This window comes from Opisthorchis viverrini (assembly GCF_000715545.1).
Source record: "Opisthorchis viverrini unplaced genomic scaffold opera_v5_201, whole genome shotgun sequence".
NCBI classification, from domain to species: domain Eukaryota; kingdom Metazoa; phylum Platyhelminthes; class Trematoda; order Opisthorchiida; family Opisthorchiidae; genus Opisthorchis; species Opisthorchis viverrini.
The window spans coordinates 721,385-743,176 of record NW_008751856.1 but is presented as its reverse complement, the minus strand read 5'-3'; the positions used below and the strand labels follow the sequence as shown (position 1 = coordinate 743,176).

The following is a 21,792-nucleotide window of genomic DNA, read 5'->3' as shown; positions in this document are numbered from 1 at the left end:
ATCGGTTGAGATTTGGGATGATATGTCGGATAGAAAGTTGCACATCCAAGATAGGATGCGCGAAGACTAAGGCAGTAATATTGAGGTCACAGTCGTGGACAGGGCGAAATGGCAGCTAATCTACCAAAAAAGGGTGACAGTTCATCGATTATTCGTTTACTTTCATTCATTCATTAATTCATTGTGGGACTAGCTGGAATTGCATTCTCGCGCGAGACAGATCCGACCTAATGAAATGTTGGCGACAATATAGTCGGAGGAAATGGCTCTATTTATCTCCGTTGTCTCAGAATCATAGCTCGTGTGGGTTGGTGTCGGCGAACCCGTAACGAGGCAGTTAGAAAGCGCGTTTTCAGTCGTGCAACGGGTACTACCATTGAAGAATGTGTCCAGCACCAGAAGCTGCGTTGGTTGGGACATGTGTAGCGTATGCCTAGCCATCGGTTGCCGAAGAGAGTGCTGTTTTCCATGCCCAACTCAGAGTGGCGTAAACAGAGAGGTGGCCAACCCTCGACTTGGGAGAGGAGTATGAAGGAGATCACGAAACGCTTGGGTGCTGTCGGTGCTACTCGCCTTCTAGGATGGGGACCGCTTGACCCTCACTGTGCCTGGTTGGAGACACTACAAGATATGGCTGCCAACCGATTTCAGTGGCGTTCTTGTTGTCAGTTTCTATCCAGATCGCCTGAGTGAATGTCTGGAGGTGTAGGCACCTCCCTCCCCAGTCCACCTTTACTCTTTTCTTTACAATAAGGCTTTCAAATTAATCATGGTTGTACGGCAGTGAAGCATCAGTGTTGAACAGTGATGTCATGCTGTCGATGATGATGATGTTGCTTGAATTATCTGGTCGTTCAAGCTGATCTGTGAAAACGAATCCGCCTATAGATGGCTTCGAATGCAATAAATGAGTAACAATCGTTCAGCTGTAACGTCCTTTTGTTGCTTAGCTGCCATGCCACCCGGAGAATGGATCAGGGCTGAGATACTGCCTGAGCTTAGACAGGGAGAATGGAGATGTCGGGAGGTTTGTGCTCTGCAAGGCCATAAAATTCTGTCTAACAAGTGTGACATGGAAATAAGAGAAAACCGAGGTTCAACAAACTTCCCCGGATGCTTCAGACAGAACATAAGGACGCTATGCATCCCTTAGTTTCGTCCAATCTGTCAAGGCATGCTTGGAGCAAATCAAGGAAGGTTAGACAGACGAGTATGGCCCGTTCACATCGCAGCCGTCGCCGTCAGAAACCTACCAGAGAACCTGGATTTATTGCTATCTGAGCAAGGCGGAGGTGGTGAAAGGAAGCTATGGTTTAGTTGAATTCTCTCTGCGCGTTGGAAACCGTTTTATGGGGCGACGGTTTCCCATCAAATGGGAGGATAATCAACGCCTACATCCCTCTCATTTGAATAGTTCTCCAACTATCCTGCCACAGTTACACCGAAGGGGCTCGTCACCAGTGCGTATCCTTCGCTGTCTGGTTTGAACACCAGACCTATGACCTGTTACATCTGACTGCTGTTCCCCGCTCCAATGCCCAGTGCCGGAAAAAGAACTTACCGACAAGGGTACACAACAGCTTTAGTCCAAACAAGCGAGTGAGTGCGTGCAAAAGTTACAAAGGCCCCGCGCTATTTAAAGGACCCTTTCTGAAATTGGTCTAGACTGTCTGATAAGCCCATCAACATCGATCATGCTTCTAAGAAATGCCTGAAGGTGGATCACATTTGGTCGTGGGTTCTGGGGTCACCACCTATAAAGTGAACACCAATCTGTCTTCACAAACCGTCAAAAACCTAGAAAGAATGAGTAAAACGTTGGAGAGGTTTGGAAGAATGGCTGCCTACCTGTTGCTTCTTGTGATTAAGCTCATCCGATAGTTGGCCCTTTTCCGTCTCCAGCTCTGTTAAGTCAGCTCTTGTCCGGTTCAACTCATCCTGGAGCGATGTGTTCATCGACTGGTGTTGTCCTAGGCGCAACAATTCCAGCTGGTGTTCCGCGTTCGCCAGGCGTTCAGAGGAAGCATTCACAAGATTGACCAGTGCGGACAAACGATTATGTTGGGCATGGATCTGTTCGAAAGCCTGACTAGACCTCAAATCCCAGTCTCTGACCTCTTGCTGCACCTGAGTTTTCGCTTGTTCCATTTGAACAACCGCCTCTTGCAATTGCAAGGATGTCGTGCTACGGAGAGTAGATAGTTCCTCTTTCAGCTCGGAGATTTGTGCATCTTTGGATGAAAACAAAGCACTGTTTGACCGGTACGGGGAAGTGAGTTCATCAAGGCATGTCTGTAGCGGCTGCATGGATGATGCCGCATTCGCATCTGATTGGTTGTGGATAGATGACCGAAACTCGGTGATAACGGTCGCCTGCGAGTTGAAAGAATCCTCAAGACAGGAATATTTTCGTTTCCAATGTGCTAGCTCATCTTCCATCGTGAGTAGCCTGGCCTGAAGAGACTGAAGCTTGAAGTTGAGAGAAAAAAGAATTGTCAAGCTCATTGTAGCAGGTTAAAGTATGTGTCACTCTGTTTGGGAATTTTCCAGAACAATGACGCTTAATGATTCGTACAACAACGCTGCAAGATATACACAACCAGTCTGCAGATTCCTCGATGAGAGGCAACCATCCACCCCCTTCTTTTCGGAGAGGGAGCGACATAAGGGGATGAAGTAGTGTAAACCACCAGGTCCTGATGTAATTACTCACCAAAATTACAAATCAGTAACCAAATGCAAACGGTCAACAGCCAGAATGACCAACACGTCTGCTGAGCATTGGTCGGTCTGGTGGGAACATTAGATTAGATCTACTAGGGTAGCCAGATGGTTACAGGAAGAAGGAACTCTCCCGCGATAGATGAATTACGCTGCTTATGACTGCGCATACAAAAAGGCCGGCTGCCTCGCAGAGCTCTTTTCGCCCGACCCTCTGCTGAGTGGAAGCGTCCGGGACGTATAACTTGCCAGCGAGATATGAAATTACTAACCAGTAAGTCGCGTGGACAACTGGTTGGCGACCCCGGGACTCAACTCTCAGATGTTTAATGACACTGGCACAGGTGGCGCAATCTCACACTCAGTCATGCTGATGCATCAAAGCTATCGCCTCAGTTCCAGAACTATTTGAACATGCCATCGCAACCAAGACTTGGCGGTATCTCCCACACTCTCCCATTTCTCAGTGATCAGAACCATTGCAGCTGAACCCAATGTACGCGTGGTTCACGGTTTATAGCTAATAAATTGGACTGAGCCCGCTGAGCTACTTCGGACAGGCGTGCATTCACACGCGTGATTGTATGCGAGATCAAATTAGATAATGGATAAACATAATCATTCAGCTGTAGCACTCTTTCGGTGCCCATTAATGACACTGGCACAGGTGGCGCAATCTCACACTCAGTCATGCTGATGCATCAAAGCTATCGCCTCAGTTCCAGAACTATTTGAACATGCCATCGCAACCAAGGCTTGGTCGTATCCCCCACACTCTCCCATTTCTTAGTGATCAGAACCATTGCAGCTGAACCCAATGTACGCGTGGTTCACGGTTTATAGCTAATAAATTGGACTGAGCCCGCTGAGCTACTTCGGACAGGCGTGCATTCACACGCGTGATTGTATGCGAGATCAAATTAGATAATGGATAAACATAATCATTCAGCTGTAGCACCCTTTCGGTGCCCAACTGCCATTCCACCCGAAGGAAGCACGAGGGTTGGGATACTGCCAGGTTGCCCAAGCGTAGACGAGGGAAGTCGAGATGCGGAAGAGGTCGGGTTCGTAACGCGAAGCTCGGGTTTGCAAATTCGCGCTCGAACCACTTGGGCCATCTCAATCTCCAACAGTTAGCTCAGCCTAGCGAGGCTATTGCGTATTCAAGTGGATCTTAGTGGATGTAGTAGCCACTCCTTCCACGGAACGATAAACTGATACATTTGACAGACGAGACTGTCATGCGTAAAGCAAAAGCGACGCCACTTGTTCCAGGTCGCTATCAGCTGGAGGAAGATGTGTTTCCTTCGCTCAACCATCTTGAAGTTCCCACCCCAGTGAAGTTGGGTCACGTCAAGTATAGCTGTTCCGCATCCTGAGGGGTGACCTCTGTCAGCATAGAAACCGACGGCGTGGCAGGAGCGCATCCTAAAGGAGATAACTTAAACGAAAAGACATGGTACCAGGCAATGTGGTAGTTCTTAGCTTGGGAAAACTCGCTCGTTAAGGCACAAAGGTGTGTACGCAGGCCAGCCGTCCCCAATAACCGAACGTCACATCATTTGGACGGGTGTGTCACGTGCAGGACACGGACCAAACGAAGGTGTCTTCTGATTGGTCAGAATGCCAGCCAATCCGGATCGAACATTTTTGACTCGACGCTTCTCGCCCCCTCACGGAGATTCCGGCAAAACCTTGTGGAACATTGTGACTGCTCCATAAATACAGTTGGAATAATTTTCCTGTCTCCATAAAGAGCTGTATAGAGCTACAGTGCCTTTTGATATACCCTAGTGGGCGGAGCAGGAAGCCAAGGGACCGATACAGAGTTGCACTACCGTTCACCAAGACACAACAGGGTTGTAGGAAGAAGGCTCGTGGTTTGAATCCGACCATCCGACGGTATTTTCTGGCTATTGCGCCTGGATATGTCTTCCGGTGACCTAACCAGTGGTTTGGGCCGAACATTGGGCCAGGGAACATTACGGGGAACCGGTAACTCTGAAAGAAGTGCCAGGAAGGGGACCAGTAGCCAATCTGAAAGCGTAAATGTGGGATTCTGCCCGAACCGAATACGCTCACGCTCGTAAGACCAACATGTGGGCTAATGAGGGGATATTCTATATCCCAAACTTTCCGAATCAATTGTCTTTTGCGACTGGGGAACAGCTGACGGGAGTAGATGCCCGTTAATCGATACTTTATTCCTGTTTTTATTATCCTCTGTATGGCTTTGAGTCGGCAGTTCGGATTTGAGTAAATTGCGATGAATTAAACCGAGAAACTGAACTGACCTTTGTGTCTACTTCTGTAAGCGTTCCGATTTGGACGCCACCAACACCGGAGCCTAACCAGAGATGAAGAAGGCATTCCTTAATGCTCCGATTCGACTGGGTGTGCCAAATCAGGTCGTCACGTGTTTCAATTGGTACGCTGTTCGAGATTTCGCAACATGCTACCTAAACGTAACACACTACTCATGGGCTGCAGCTTTATGAGTAGTGTGTTACGTTTTGGCGAGGCGGTTCTTAATTTCCTGGATCTATGACAAAATTTTACTCACCCTGATACCGCACGTGATGAAAATAGGACAGATTTCCAAAATTCTGTAGGAAGGTGTGATGGCGGCCCGAACTGACGGGTTATGTTGAATTAGCGTTGTATAGTACGTGGTGGTGGAATCGCAAAAAACTATGCCACATAAACGCCTTCTTCTTCCTTGAAACTCATTGGGTGGAGATCACATGATACTTTGCATAGCATAGCCGAGATCAGATTGATCAGTCATACAAACCTATTTGTAGGATAAAAGGCTCAAGTTGTTAGCCAAAGGATCACGTGCCCCACACGACATCCCTGTACGAGCCCGCCACCTTCAGGCAACTCGTGGAACCTTTCTGGCGAAGGTGTCCGTTGCTGTATTGATGTTCGCTGACTCCATGAGCAAAAATAATAGAAGTGAAGCATGAAAGAAACACTGTGCGCAAGACGGCAAAAGCTCGAACGCTCCGAAGGACAGTCCACACCATCAGGGTACGTATTTGGAGTGAGCGTTGGACTACTGACAAATGGACAGTAGTTAAAATAGATATCAATGAGGATGGGCCACGGATAGCACGAAACCCGTCACACTCACCTTTTGGCTTGTATTGGTTTTATCTTCGAAAAATTTCCCCAACAGTTCCAAACATGATACCTCAACCTCATCGATCGACTGAGAGACAATTCCAGAGATGGCGTTCATTGAGTCGGCCTCGTAGAGCTCCAAATCAGACCGTAAAGCCTGCAGACACGAATGAGCTGTCGTTAGCTGTTGCCGCAGACTGGTGACTTCTGTCGCCACACCACCGTATTGCTCAACGGTAGCCTGGGAAACCCGAAGACGACGATTTTCAGCGGCCAATGCTGAGGAGAGCTCTTCGATTTGGGACATCAGTGTGGCATATTCCGTTCGCCGTTCACACTCAGCCGTAGACAACTTTGCCACCAGCTCATCGCGCTCCTTGCACAATACCTCGGTGGCCTGTCTCAGAGCAGTTAAGTCCCCGGTTTCTCGTTCAGCATTGCTACAACGGGCTTGAAGTTCTGTGTTATATTCGCTGGCCTCTTGCAACTTCACTGTTAGACTTTGAATTTCCTCTTCTTTCAAACTCAGAATGGACTTCGCTTCGGATAGCTTAAGTTGAATATCGGCTAACTGGTCTTCACTTTCGTCGACTTTCGTCTGCAGCTGTTTCGCACGTTGTTCCAACTCGTCCCTCAAGGTATGCTCCGCAGTCAGTGAATCTCTGAGTGAACTCACATCGGCTGCATGTTTTTCCGTCAGAATTCGCAGTTGTTCGGCATTCCCCTCAGTAGTTTTATCTAAGCGAAGAGCCGCAGTACTTACGAACCCCAGTAGTTGTTCGACCAAGCCTTCCAAAGAACTGGTTTCACCATTGTCCAAAAGTAACCCACTTGCCTGGAGTTTCGAAGTGAGATGGGATTGAAGTTGCCTATTTAAATCGACCAGAATTGAGTGTTCTTGTTTTAACGTCTCATAATCTTCTTCAGTAGTCTTCCAAATGGTCTGCTTATCTTCTAATTCGGCAAGCTTTAACGTTGAGGCATCCAGTTGTGACTTCATATCCACCAAACGGGCTCTCGTGTCATCCAGTTTGACCACCAGATCCTGTTCTCTCACATTCATTGCCTCTAAAGCACGAGTACTACTGAGGAACTCATCCGTCTTTTCTGAAAGCAGCCGTTCCATTTCAGTCAATCGGACAACGGTGTGTTCGTACTGCTCACGCAACTCCCGGTGGTTGGGTTCCTGTTTCTTGTAGTCATCCAGCTCCGACCTGAGTTGTGTTTGAACCGCTTCACTAGAGACCAGGTGGGCACGAGTCTCCTCAAGTGTCTTGGAAAGATCGGTGACCTGTAGTTCAAGCAGTCTGATGGCGTCATTCGATTCCTTCTGATCTGCAGAGGCCTGTGACGGCTCCACCTGCGTCGGTACCATCAAAGAAGAGAGCTGTGCTTTCAGTCCTCTCACCTGTTCCTCCAAAGCAGATTGAGCCAGTTTGCTGTCTGTGAGCTCACGTTTTAGCGGTCCGAATTCTTCGATTTGGGCTTGGAACTAAAATGTTAGAAAAAGAAGAAATCCGAAATACACACAACTCGGATAAAAGAACAAACCGTTGCACCTGTGATGTAACTCACTCTGCCTATGTGATGAGCACAATCAAAAGTCACAGTTAGGATAAGCGTGGAAAAAACGTCATTTCCGAGAAACACACTCATTTGCAACTCAATTTGGTTATCACGAAAGACTCAACTGAATCTCTCGTTCAAGATATTCTGAAGGTGCTGCACACAGGCCACCTCATGTTTCAGTTGGCACGATATTCGAGATATCGCAGTATATTTTCATAAAGTAAACTACTCACAAGGTTGCTGAAAACTCTTCGACAGCCCACGACCGGTTACGACCTTCTCATTCAGGCTCATCAGTTAGGCGCAGTCCCCGAGTTTCCGTCAACCTTATGTTCTACTTGAACCCAAGAAGGGCTAAACCGGTGGTGGTCAGTCGAAGAGTTTTCGGCAACCTCATGAGCAGTTTCCTTTAAGGAAACGTCAGTTTCTTTCGTGCCACAGGTATGCTACTCAGTACGTTGGAGGCGAGATGGCTCAAGTGGCTAGAGTGCGAATTTACTGACCGGAAGGTCCGTGGTTCGAACCCCGCCTCTGCCTCTCGACTTCTTCTGTCTAGGCTTGGGCAACCTGGCAGTATCCCAACTCTCGTGCTTTCTTCTGGTTGCATGGTAGTTAGGCACCGAAAGGGTGTTGCAGTTGGATGGTTATCTCCTTTAGTATCAGTGCAACAACGTTTCTGCTCTTATCGTTAGGATGGACGAACCCCCGACGATCCTGCGTTGAGAGCCTCATGAGTACCTTCAATGACGGAATGCTGGAGACGGAGAACTCACAAAATCTGGAATGGTCGACGCAGGTTTACCAACTTGATGCTGTTGGAAGATGGATGTAAAGACGCTGGCGTTTAGATACACCCACTAACCTCTTATCCCCTTGCGCACAGTTCTAGTACTGTCGGTAACAATAGGGCCGAGGAGGATATTTTCATCAACCGTCTGATGACGTAGCATCCGGAAGCAAATTCTTCTAGAATCTCAAGAAAGAGTCCCCTGCTAACTTCTGCGCTTGCCTTTTCAATAAAACGTCGAAACATGCAAATTCCACTGTCTCACTTCAATCAATAGCTCGCCAACCCCCATTTCAAGTTGGGAGGAATCCCGTCTAGTTTGTCCCGGGCTTGTAATTCAAGACTCGGTCCAACAATATCTATTGTCGTTCCTGTCTCTTCGGAAACGACAGAATTGAAATGGCTAGACTGCTTCTTTCTAGACTTTGGAAAGCTGGCAGTATCCCAGCCCTCGTATCTCCGCCCGTTGGTATGCAGGCAGTCGTAATTGTTCAGCTGTAACACCCTTCCGGTGCCCAACTGAAATGCCACTCGAAGGAAGTACGAGGGCTGGGGTACTGACAGGTTGCCCAAGCCTAGACAGGGGAAGTCAAGATGCGGCGGAGGTCGGGTTCGAACCACGAACCATCCGGTCAGTAAGTTAGAGCTCTAACCACTGAGCCATCCCACACCAAAAGAGTGCTACAGCTCAACGACTTTTTTCGGAGAAGTTCCAATGCCCTTGAGCTCAGACGCTTCCTCATCTCTATTATTCCAACCTTATCCAAGGTTCTGCGGTTAATTGCATCCAAACAGCTTCTGCATCACATGGAAAAAAGCGGTCTCGTGCCACCACTCTACAGGTGACCTGTCGGTGTACTCATCACACCTGTGATCATTCAGCTTGAAATAATTGGGCGAATAGCTTTACTTCAAGGATTCGAATGTGGCACCAAGACCTGACTTTGTCAACTAGGCTGGAGGCTTTCTTATAAAGCGCTCGGTTTCATGTACATATTGAAGGCGGCTCATCTCTCTCTCCGGGATCCACACGATCAAGGTGGGTTCTGCTCTACCCGCGCCCCCTCATATCGTTCCTCATATGTAACAAAAAAGCATTCAGCTGCAGCACCCCTTCGGGGTCTAGCTGTCACGCTAATCCGCAAGCTCTCTCTCGCTCAGTGCCGTGACTTTGCCTTCCACCACCCCACAAAAATCCACCCAATAAGCTAGTCACACTCCCACAAAAATTCATCCGCCTGGAACATCTATATTCCCCTAGTCGCCCATATCGATTTTCAGTCCGTTTTCAGCCTAACAGAACGGCCCCCTTCCCCAATTTGGGACTTACTGCTCCTTCCCGTTTTTCTAAATTTTATAACGCAAGACGTTTCAAGACACTGGTCAACGTACATCCATCTAAACCTCCACAACGCTCCGGTGTGGTGCATTATTCACACGTTTTTACTCGTTTTGGTATAGCCTTTTTTAATCTCTAACGGACCTTTCGCTCGGGTGGTTAGAGCGCGAATTTACTGACCGGAAGGTCCGTGGTTCGAACCCGACCTCTGCCAATCGACTTCCCCTGTCTAACCCTCGTGCTTTTTTCAGGAGGAATGGCACACAGGCACCGGAAGGGTGTCACAGCTGAACGTTGGAATACACCACTCTGACTGTGTTGAAGGTCTGCGAGCAAAAGCACCCAAACAGTCAGCCGGACGTCCGAAGAACGAGCGTACACTTACCTGCTGCAACTTCACCTTGTGGGCGTTCAACGCTTCTTCAAGCTGACTACGCTGCACCGTCTGCTCCTCCAGTTGCGTGGTGGTTAGCTGAAGTTGTGTTGCGAGAGTCTGCACCTAGAGGGAGACCAAAAAACCAGTCAGTTTATCGGTGTTACGAAAGAGAGGAAACCAGTGAGAAAAACGGAGCTAAATGCGTTTCGTGTATGCGTGATAAGTGATGTCACGTTGGACCGCGGATTATAAAACCATTGGGTAAAACCAGCGGAGAGTTCCAATCAGATGTGGCCACGTTCGGATGATTGTATTGGACGAGAGCGGCACGTGAGCCAATTAACCAATCAGGTTTTCGAATCGTGTAGGTTCATACAGAGTGTTACATTGGCGACGGACATTTACACGTTTTGTTTGATGAACCATAGCAATGAACCTAGCAGTTGAAATGCATCCAATTCACGATTGGAACTCAAAACGACAAAACGAACAGATACAGAAGGGATGCCTGCAACGGGAAGTCGCTCGACTAAAAGATGCGCAGGCGACAAGGCACCAGTGACCAAGTATCCATCTGATTAGACTACATTAGTCGGTTTCAGTCGGATGTACGAATGCAGGGCAGTCTGGATCGACGGCACACGAAGTTGAAAAAGTCCCAGAGCTATGCTGTTTGAGACAAAACCACCGAAGTGAACGCACGGTTGGTGTCGTGTGTGTGTGTGTGTGTGCGGAACAGCCTACCTGTGACGTAGGTGGGTCCGTTTTGCATTACTATTCGCTACTCGACTGCGTTCACAACACTGGATCATCATTTGTACAGACCATGGCAAGGATGATCGGATATAAGCAGCCCTAAAGAGCCGATCATAAGAGGTGATCGACCGAAACAGCTCAGAACGTTATTGGCAGCCGGTAGGCTGCTCTCACCTATGTGAGCTGGTGTTGTAGCGTATGAAAGCAGTCACCTGGCTTGGTTACCTTGGTTGATGTCCAAATCCTAGTACACCTGAGTACATGTATTAAAAGCGAAAATGCGAACGCATCGCGTCAGGAAGCGATGAGGATACATGACTGGTTCGTTTGTTTATCTGAGGCTACCGTATTGACAAAGCATGTTCTTCTTGTGTTTTGTTTTGTTGACTGTTGAGTCGGAAACGCAACGAGAATTTTGGGGATGGCTGCTTTCAACTGTATTGTACATGGAGCACTCCAATGGCTTGACTCAAGAAAAAATCGAATCACATTTACCTCGGTTTTTAGGTCTTCGTTTTCCTGTTCCAGCGACCGCTGTCGTTGCACCTCCCGTGCGTGACCAGCACTGATTTTAGCCTCCAATTCTGGAGGAAGATTTTTCCCTTCTTTCAGTAAAGATACCTGGTGAAGTGCGACGGGGAGAGGGAGCGTGTGATATGTTAAGGTAAGCAGAACACTAATAATGCTCACAGAGAACGAGCACACATATGGACAAAGAGTGGCTGGGTGAGTACACAGAATCCGGTAAGTTTGGCGCAAAGTGAACATAGAAGATGAGAGTAAAATGAGCGGCGACCATGGGCGGAATACAAACAAATTTGCAAACGAACACCTACCTGCAGCCGAAGGACCTGAATAAATTCGTCTTTTTCAGTCAACATCAGATTGTAGTTGACATCCACATCTTGTTTGGCTTTCTTGTCCAGTGCCAATTCTTCTCGAAGTTCGTCCATCCGACGGAACGCCTGGGTTTGTTGGGTTGCTAGCAGTTCGCGAAGATGGTCACGTTCTTGTTCCAACTTTTTGAACCTGTCCATAGCCTGAGTTGAAAGAACGGAGGACGGTGAGAAACGATTAAATTGAGGCCCTCCATTCTTGTGTGGACAGTTAGTCCCCATGAAACTGAATTTTGCATGACAACTTATGGGAAATTCCGTATAATAAGTCATGGTCGGTAAAAAATCCCGTTAGAGAATATCGAGTGGGACGGCCTCTGTTTAAAAGGCTCTCCTGAAAGGCAGCTTAGTGCCCGGAGGCCACACCATTTGGACGGATGTGTCACGTGCAGGATACGGACCAAAAAAGGGCATGCTCTGATTGGTCAGAATGCCAACCAATCAGGATCGAGCATTTTTAACTCAACGCTTCTCGCCCCCTCACGGAGATTCCAGCACGACCTTGTGCAACATTGTCATTGTCCCCATAAATGAGGTTGTAATAATCTTCCTTGGTCTCCATGAAGGGCTGTCTAGAGCTACCGTGCCTCTTCATATATCATAGTGGGCGGAGCAGGAAGCCAAGAGACCGATACAGAGTTGCACTACCGTTCAGTAAAGTCACAACAGTTGGTCTCCAAAACGTAAGTCTACCTTCCTGCTTAGGCTCTGGCGATCGAGATGAAGTACAATGCCCATAAATTCCAAGGATGGTATGGCAACCATTGCCTGGTCAAGACAGGGGGTCAACATGTCCGCCTGTGAGAAGAAAGAAACGGCCGGAAGAGAGATCAATACATTCAAGGGTACACAACGGCTTTCTTCGTCAGTTGCGGTCTGATAGGCAACTATTCTCATCCGAGGATGGGAAAGTCTTCCGAGCCAAGGCGAAGCAGTCCCTTTCCCTTCGGTGGTTATGTCAAACTGGAAGTACTGATTGTCAGTTGACAAAACGAACAACGAAAATGGGTCACTAAACGATAATCAGCTCATGAGCGTTGTGCCGGTTGCGACCACCCAGAAAAAGGCCACGTTTCAATCTAGTGAGCATTCGAACAGCTGTCTCACTGAACTTGCGCACGCAAGTGTCTCGCTGGCATGCCACCCGAAGGAAGCACGAGGGCTGGGATACTGCCAGGTTGCCCAAGCCTAAACAGGGAAAGTCAACAGGCAGAGACGGCAGTCGGGTTCGAACTACGAACCTTCCAGTCAGTCAATGCACGCTACAACCATCAAACCCCAAAGATGGGAATCTGATTACAAACGTGTGACAAATCGCCAACTGACCAATCACATGTACCAGTAATGACCATTTGGCAATGCCATGACAGAAGGAAGTTGAACTAAAACCCGTCTCGTGGGAGATTCGCCTGGAACCCAGCTGAATGTCTCGTTTATGATGATTTTCAACTGAGTGTGCCACACAAAGGCGGCTTGCTGTTTCAGTTGATGAAATATTCGAGATATTCTCATGACGAAAACTACTCAGAAACCTTATGAGTAGTTCCCTTCACAAAACCCGTTTCATTTGGAAGCAACTGCTCTGGTTTCGTCTCGTTTTGGTCACCAGGTTTGACTCGACAATAGTAAAAGCTGTCCACAGTATAGTCCGCAATAAGGATTCGAATGATGCGTGCTGGCTATGGCAAAAATGAACCAATCAGCGTTTTCATTTTGAATTCCGTTGGGAAAATGTTGGTGAAACCCCAAAATGGTACGTTTCGTGGACATGAATAGGCTTTTGTTCCTAATACTGCCGGATGATCGTTTCAGTCTGTCCCCGGCTGTAACGAAAATCTTAGGATTCTGCCACGACGTGGCGACTGTCGGTTGGTACTTATGCGGCACCAAGTTTTCCACCGCGAGCGGCAGCCACGGATGCCGCTAGCAACGAAGTATAACGTTGCCAGTGCACCCGGTTGCTCCGGTAAAACCGTATTTGGCAAGTCGAGCTTGAGGCAGCTCCGCTTTTAAGGCACGAACTTACTGACCGGAAAGTCCGCGCGGTTCGAACCCAACCCCGGTTCCTGTCCAGGCTTAGGTGGCCTGACAGTATCGCAGCCTTCGTGTTTCCTTCGAGTACGGTGTTGTAGCTGAACGGTTATCATTATTATTACTTATTATTATTATTAATTTGATCGTGGCGGGGTGACTCGGTGATTTGAGCGCGAATTTGCAAACCGGAAGGTCTGTGGTTCGAACCCGACCTCTGCCCATCGACAACGCCTGTCTAAGCTTGTGCAACCCAGCCCACGTGCTTCCTTCGGGTGGAATGGCAGTTGGGCACCGAAAGAGTGCTACAGCTGAATGATTATGTTTATCTATTATCTAATTTGATCTCGCATACAATCACGCGTGTGAATGCACGCCTGTCCGAAGTAGCTCAGCGGGCTCAGTCCAATTTATTAGCTATAAACCGTGAACCACGCGTACATTGGGTTCAGCTGCAATGGTTCTGATCACTGAGAAATGGGAGAGTGTGGGAGATACCGCCAAGTCTTGGTTGCGATGGCATGTTCAAATAGTTCTGGAACTGAGGCGATAGCTTTGATGCATCAGCATGACTGAGTGTGAGATTGCGCCACCTGTGCCAGTGTCATTAAACATCTGAGAGTTGAGTCCCGGGGTCGCCAACCAGTTGTCCACGCGACTTACTGGTTAGTAATTTCATATCTCGCTGGCAAGTTATACGTCCCGGACGCTTCCACTCAGCAGAGGGTCGGGCGAAAAGAGCTCTGTGAGGCAGACGGCCTTTTTGTACGCGCATTCATAACCAGCGTGATTCATCCATCGCGGGAGAGATCCTTCTTCCCGTAATCACCTGGCGTACCCAAGTAGATCTAATCTAATGTTCCCACCAGACCGACCAATGCTCAGCGGACGTGTTGGTCATTCTGGCTGTTGACCGTTTGCATATGGTTACTGATTTGTAATTTTGGTGAGTAATTACATCAGGACCTGGTGGTTTACACTACTTCATCCCCTTATGTCGCTCCCTCTCCGAAAAGAAGGGGGTGGATGGTTGCCTCTCATCGAGGAATCTGCAGACTGGTTGTGTATATCTTGCAGCGTTGTTGTACGAATCATTAAGCGTCATTGTTCTGGAAAATTCCCAAACAGAGTGACACATACTTTAACCTGCTACAATGAGCTTGACAATTCTTTTTTCTCTCAACTTCAAGCTTCAGTCTCTTCAGGCCAGGCTACTCACGATGGAAGATGAGCTAGCACATTGGAAACGAAAATATTCCTGTCTTGAGGATTCTTTCAACTCGCAGGCGACCGTTATCACCGAGTTTCGGTCATCTATCCACAACCAATCAGATGCGAATGCGGCATCATCCATGCAGCCGCTACAGACATGCCTTGATGAACTCACTTCCCCGTACCGGTCAAACAGTGCTCCCACCAGTAGTACCACCGATACATCGGTAGTTGACCAAATGGCTGCTGATATGTTCGCCGACCAGGGGCAACTGACTTGCAAACCCTTCGTGGCCATTCGAGGAGACATCATCGGAGAGCGTCCGTCGGTGTGTCTACCCTACCGCAGTCCGGTATCTCTCCGTTGCAAGCCAGTTACCAGGCACGGCGACCAGACTAACAGCTATCCAAACTGGCCCCTAACATCACCGTCATCAATGGTAGGTGAGGAGAAACACTTGAGAGGAATACTCTAGAGTAGTAGCCTCCCTCGACGTCACTTGGCTCATTACAAAACTAAGTGGCCTCAAAGCCTCGTCAGCCGGAAGAAAGTTCCTCATTTTGGTTTTTAAGAACAACGGTCGTGAACGGAGGTGAGAGTAATCAAACAAAGTTGCGGAGCTGGACTGAAGATTACCTGCTGATATTTTTCTTTGAAGCCCCTCGCCAACCGATGAAGCTTTTGATAACGTGCCTGAAAAACAGATGATTCGGCCGTCGAAGGACAAATGGAAGATATCACAGAGGCGGAATCCGAGTCACCCTGAATCGACTCGGTGGTCCATTCGAGCAAAGCCGGTCCGGCAGAAGGATCCGTTTCGAGCGTTCTATCCGGGTTCATCGCGGTCGTACTACATTTGGAGCCTGTGGAAGATGTACGGGATCGCGTGGGATGATTCCTATCGCCAGGGGCCTGAAAGATTGGAGAAAAAACACGTGACCCTGGTGGTCGAACTGTGCGGTGAGGCAACGAATTTGTGTTAACGAAAGACAAACAAACAAACAGTGAAAAGACGATCATCTTACGTTATTCAAAGTGGACCAAAAACAGCACTGGAGTGAATAATAGCACCGGAATCAGGATAAGAAAGGAACACCCCGAATAGTGAGGAGAACGATGTGTAGTTGGTATGGTAAAAGATTCGGATAGGGAAACAGTGGTTAGCAAAATGGGTTGCGAGAAGGTTGGCAAACAAAAAGCGATGTTAGAATGTTTGTTTCTGAATTTACTGATGCAGTCACGTGAGTGAAACCATCTTTTAGGTGAGCCGATGCCGAGTTTGTAAACTGTCGGGAGCGACTGCTCACATACAGCAATGGAAAACCAGTAAGCAGCTCAGACAATGTTCAAGAGGGCGTTATTCCTCTCCCTGATACTATCTGGCTTCTTCAGTGGTGACTTTTGCCAAGGTCATGTGACTTGGTGAGGCTTTTCTTTCCAGGTCTATTCGTAGAAAGCAGATTTCACACTGTGGAGAGCCAGTTCATACGGGGTCACGTGAATTGAATCTGCAGTGCTGAAGGGTGAGCGGTACTGCGTCACACCAAAATGTGCTAATCACCTTTTTTTGAATGGCAGAATGTTCATATGCGCGGGTTCCAATCACAATTCAGCTCTGTGAGATCACTGTTTATGAAACAGTAACAAAGTGCTTTTCTATAGAGGAGAATGTCGGTAGCTCAGGTAGCGTAGATGGTCGTTGGCTTGTTCGCTGAGCTGGGCAGTTTGGTTGCAAACGTTTCATCACCAATCGAGGTGACATCATCAGTGCGTAGTTGTGCGTAGCGGTGGGTTAGTGGTTGTGCACAACCACTAACCCACCGCTACGCACAACTACGCACTGATGATGTCACCTCGATTGGTGATGAAACGTTTGCAACCAAACTGCCCAGCTCGGCGAACAAGCCAACGACCAGTAACAAAGTGTCTTCCGCGTCTTCACCTAGCACTAACAGCATGACGTCCACTGCGTTCAAATCGGTGACTCTATACTTTTGCGCTTGTTTCGAGTTCCAAGTAGGTGAACCTCTGGTTGGCTAGTACTCCAAAGATGGCTAGAATAGTCGGCTTCAGAATTTGAAGGTTACCACTAGTTTACCCCATCAAAGCAGAAGAATCGCGTGATATTAAGCACTTGTAGGGTGACGCAACCAGTCAAATGACCGCTCGCTTAATGAATCACGTGATAGCTGCTGTGCATTAATTAGGCGGCTGGTTACCCTACGAAAGAACAACATGTCATTACACTAAACAAGGTTAAAGGTTGGTGAAGAGGGAAACTGCTAACGAGGGGAACAGGCAGACTCACAGGTGCATCACAATCGATATCCACGACATCAATTGGCTGTACGGAAGTATCGTCGTCTGGGACCTACCAGTCATAATGAAGGCCGAATTAAGACCCAAAAGTAAGAGATGGGAATTTTGAGTCCACGAGCAAACGTGACTGCATCCTGCTCGTTATGTAGTAGTGGGTGGTAGACAACCCTAGTCCCCTTTCCACGAAGTACTATACCTGCAGGAGTTCTAAATGGTTTGCTACCAAGATCCGCCGGTTCATCCGTTTATCTTTATTGCTATCTAATTTATTCCCTCTATCTGCATGTAACTGCACAGCTAGCTATAGGCCACCAGTTGGGCATGCTGATAGCCTTAGAACTAACCGTCTTCTGTTCGCGCCGGGGTTTGTCCCTCGGGCTGGGCAATCCTGCCAGATGCAGAAAGCCAACCAGGAAACGAGTGGTAGTTCACTTTGTAATGCCCCAGCTCCTATAGGCCTTGGGGTCAAAGGTTGTCCTGCGAATTCAAATTATCAAATCGGGACAGTGCACTACAATGGAAGCCTCTGATGTTAACCCCATCGGAGAGTCCCGTGGACAACTCTGAGACGCAGCACTGTTCCACACCCCACCATTCACTATCACATCACTAGAGACACCACACTGAGAATGTCAGGAATGCATTTCTTAGGGAAAATCTTCCAACTACAATCACTCGAGACGAAGGGTGTTGTTTGAGTGTCATCACTCGTACTCCACAGGGTGGGAGACAAACAAATTACGGTACCAAACCAACCTGACGACCCGCCTTCAAAGACCTCATCTTCAACACCACCGTGTAGATGCACACATCAAGAACAAGTGTCAGAGTGATTTTGGCCTACTATTGCTAGAAAATGAAAAAAAAGGCTTAGCTGCCGGTTTATCCAAGCGTGGTTATTACGTCACTGAAAAGGGATAGTACACCGCTCTGCTGTTCACGCGTAGAGATAAGCAAATGAGAAAGCCGAGAATGGCTTCCAACCATTTGGTCATACCTCAGCCTCCAAGCTACCGTTAGTTCACTGTCAATCTCTCGATTAAAAACTCCCCAAGCCTCTGGTGGCCCACACCAACCAAACATGGAATCCTATGCGTAAAAAGCTATCTGAAGTATATTTGGTCACTGATATTACTAAAAGCAACCCCAATGAAAATCTGCGGTTCAACTGACCTTGCGTGCGTCTTTTGTCTTCGCGACGTTGTCTTTTAATTTATTAAACATGCTAGGGAAGTCGTGCGCTCGAGTCACAACGAACAATCAGGAATACGGCAACGGCTGAAAGAGAGCGAGAATGTCTTGATCAGCTACCATATGTTATCAATGCCTTGTTGCCAATAGATTGTAGAGAGCACAAAACTTGAGTCTTGCTAGTTCGTTTACAACAAGACGGTAGATTGGGCTATAAAGATCAGGACCTAATTCCGAAGTTTTTGAACCAGGATGGCCATTTTCTGTTGTGTATGATGAATTACAGATGTCTGTTGAAGAGCCACTCTCGAAAGAATGCACTCCCACTTGGTTTGTTGATGCCTCCACTGAGTTTCATGGCTGTGTGCGACTGACTTACTGAAACTATGAGGAACCTAAAAAAAGATCAGTTGTGATATAAACAACTTTTGGAAGGTAAACCGAACCGATTAGCCGCTCGTAGCCGATCGGTTAAGCCTTCTACTGATAATCGGGAGGCGGTGAGTTCGAAACTCCCTGGAGGTTCGTGGAACGAACAAGGCTGATTCTACAAAAGGTATGGAAGAGCTGTAAAGTGCTTCTTGGCACACAATGACCCCACTTACATGAAACAGGTTCGATTGAATTGTTGAGCGCCAGGTTTCAAACCGTCATCCGGTACACGGCGCTATTCCAAGCAAATTAGTGGCAATAGGTAAAATTGGGAGATGGTACGTAAAGAATGTACCCAAGTCGGCGCTACCACCAACTCCAGAAGGATTAGAATATCATAACCACGTTCATACACGTCATTAGACACACTGTTACCATGTCTTACCTACGATGTTCACCGCAAGTACTAGTGAACAAACTCTCAGACCGTGAAAATTCATGAGCTCCGGGAGGTCACGGCTCAATCTTATATCAGTACTGGGAAGGAGATGGCTCAAGTGGTTAGAGCGCGAATTTACTGACCGGAAGGTGCGTGGTACTTGGCAGTGCTCTGCTTCCCGACTTTCCCTATCTAGGCTTGGGCAACTTGGCAGTGTCCCAGCTCTCGGGTAGCATGACAGCTAGGCACCGGAAGGGTGTTACACCTGAGAGATAGAGAGTACTGGGGTTCGGTCTTAAGCTGAACCTTATGCGTTTTTGCAAAGTGGTGTCGTTCCCTCATCATCAACGGCGTTACTTCATTAAAGCTCTGTGGCGCTGCACAAGATGTCATGACGTTCCTGGAAGGGTGACGAATAGGGGAACTGGGGCATTCAACACAGGAAGTATTGTCCGGATCAGATAGTGGAACATCCTCCTCCTGATGAGTGAGTGAAGCCAGAGGATAACTTTGCGTAATTCTAACGATTGCCGGACGGGTATTACTGAGTTACCCAACTCAGTTATCATTCAAATTCTTGTGGCGGGGATGGATACCTACCACTGGATAAGCTAAGGCGGTCCAGAGGCACTAGGGTCATTACGCGTGACATCCGCAACCTCGACCAAGGGCATCCACACTGACGTTGCGATCGGGTTTGGGTACTCCAATGATCACGCAGGCTAGAACTGCGCAAAATACAACTATACCAAGAAGGCCAAAGGGAAGCAGCCAGATGAACGGAAGCGAGCTCCCATACTGCGAATGGACATTATCATCGATTGGTACTTCGTCGCCGTATAAACATAACTTATTTGAAAGTCACATTGTGAACAAAAGAATAAAGGTGGAGATAGGAACGGGCTTAGGGTTATCTCGCCACAATCAATCCGATTTGCCTACACCCCCAGACATTCACTCAAGCAGTCTGGATAGAACCTGACAACACAAAAGCCATTGACATCGATTAGCAGCCATACCTTGTAGCGTTGCCAACTAGGTGCAGCGGGGACCACCCAGTGCCCATCCTGGTGGGCAAGTCATCATCATCATCGACAGCATGACATCAGTGTTAAACACCGATGCTTCACTGTCGTACAACCATGACTTATCTGAAAGCCTCATTGTAAAGAAAAGAGTAAAGGTGGACTGTGGAGGGACTTAGTGCTAGCCTAACACAATCATTCCGAGGTGCCTACACCTCCAGACATTCACTCAGGTGATCTGGATAGAAACTGACAACAAGAACGCCACTGACGTCGGTTGCCAGTCCTATCTTGTAGTGTCTCCAACCGGGCACAGTGAGGGTAGAGCGGTCCCCATCCTGGAAGGCGAGTAGCACCGACAGCACCAAGGCGTTTCGTGATCTCCTTCATACTCCTCTGCCAAGTCAAGGGTTGGCCACCTCTCTGTTTACGCCACTCTGAGTTGGGCATGGAAAACAGTACTTTCTTCGGCAAACGATGGTTCGGCATGCGTAACACATGTTCCAACCAACGCAGCTTCTAATGCGGGACACATTCTTCAATGGAAGTACCCGTTACACAACTGAAAACACGCTCTCCAACTGCCTCGTTACGGATTCACCGACACTAACCCACACGAGCTATGGTTCTGGGACAACGATTGTCGAACACCTGAAGACGTCTCAGGTCCGCTGCTCGAATAGGCAAAGTCTCACAGCCATACAACAAAACAGCCCGTGCTGTAGCGTGATACACACGTCCCTTCAGATTCAGGGATAAACCATTCTGACGCCATAGGTGTCTCAAGCTAGCAAACGCGGCCCGAGCCTTGCAGATTCGTGCATCGACCTCATCTGTCACACTACAATCAGAACTAATACAACTTCCGAGATACGTAAAACGCTCCACAACTTCCAGTATCTCTCCCTGGATTGTAAGTGGCGTGTTCAGTGACTGCACGTCCACAAGCATGACCTTACACTTTGTTGGTGCAAAGTGCATACCAAAGGACGGGATGACTTTGGTCAGTTCATCCAAGAATACTTACGCCTACTCCGCCTCTTCGAACATGAGAACGATGTCGTCTGCATATTCCAGATCGACAAGGATTTCTTCACAGACTATTTGAATACCAGGGTTTTGGAGACCCTCCAGCGGTTGTCTCATTATTTCATCGATCACGAAATTGAAAGTAATGGAGAGAGTGGGCATCCCTGACGGACACCGATTTGTGTACAAGCTTATGGATAGCTCTCCGTACACTCTCACACGTCCGGAAGTCTGAATGTATAAAGAACGTATTACGTTCATAAGCTTCCAGGGCATTATTTGGTGGGCAAGCGTCTCAAGAAGAACAGACCGATCAACCGAGTCGAATGCGCCTCGGAAATGCAGGAATACTAGAATCGTGGGTCGCTTATACGTATGGCGTTGTTCTAGCACCTGACACAGTGAGAAGATTTGGTCAACACGACCCCTACCAGGCCGAAATCCCGCTTGCTGCTCTCGAGTCAGTGTCTCACGAGCCACCGTAAGGCGACGAAGCACAATTGACGCCAAAAGTCTCGTTACAACCGGGGGCAAGCTGATCCCCCTGTGGTTACCACACTCACTACGCGCCCCTTTTTTGAAAACGGGCACTATCACCGATTC

General features: G+C 48.0%; 2 protein-coding genes across 2 annotated transcripts in view; one reads left to right on the top strand and one right to left on the bottom strand.

Moving 5' to 3' along the window:
* T265_08073 (hypothetical protein) overlaps positions 1 to 21,792 on the bottom strand; it is a gene marked incomplete at both ends in the record, with an annotated part of 41,343 nt that overhangs the window by 16,351 nt on the left and 3,200 nt on the right. The window contains 7 exons of the mRNA XM_009173768.1: positions 1,849 to 2,469; positions 5,858 to 7,339; positions 9,928 to 10,041; positions 11,170 to 11,295; positions 11,511 to 11,714; positions 15,451 to 15,726; positions 17,123 to 17,185. Coding sequence (XP_009172032.1) covers positions 1,849 to 2,469; positions 5,858 to 7,339; positions 9,928 to 10,041; positions 11,170 to 11,295; positions 11,511 to 11,714; positions 15,451 to 15,726; positions 17,123 to 17,185 — 2,886 coding nt within the window. The remainder of the gene's footprint in view (positions 1 to 1,848; positions 2,470 to 5,857; positions 7,340 to 9,927; positions 10,042 to 11,169; positions 11,296 to 11,510; positions 11,715 to 15,450; positions 15,727 to 17,122; positions 17,186 to 21,792) is intronic.
* T265_08072 (hypothetical protein) overlaps positions 12,301 to 21,792 on the top strand; it is a gene marked incomplete at both ends in the record, with an annotated part of 12,024 nt that continues 2,532 nt past the window's right edge. Inside the window, 4 exons of the mRNA XM_009173767.1 lie at positions 12,301 to 12,444; positions 14,792 to 15,253; positions 15,387 to 15,406; positions 15,473 to 15,774. Of these exons, the coding sequence (XP_009172031.1) occupies positions 12,301 to 12,444; positions 14,792 to 15,253; positions 15,387 to 15,406; positions 15,473 to 15,774 (928 nt within the window). The remainder of the gene's footprint in view (positions 12,445 to 14,791; positions 15,254 to 15,386; positions 15,407 to 15,472; positions 15,775 to 21,792) is intronic.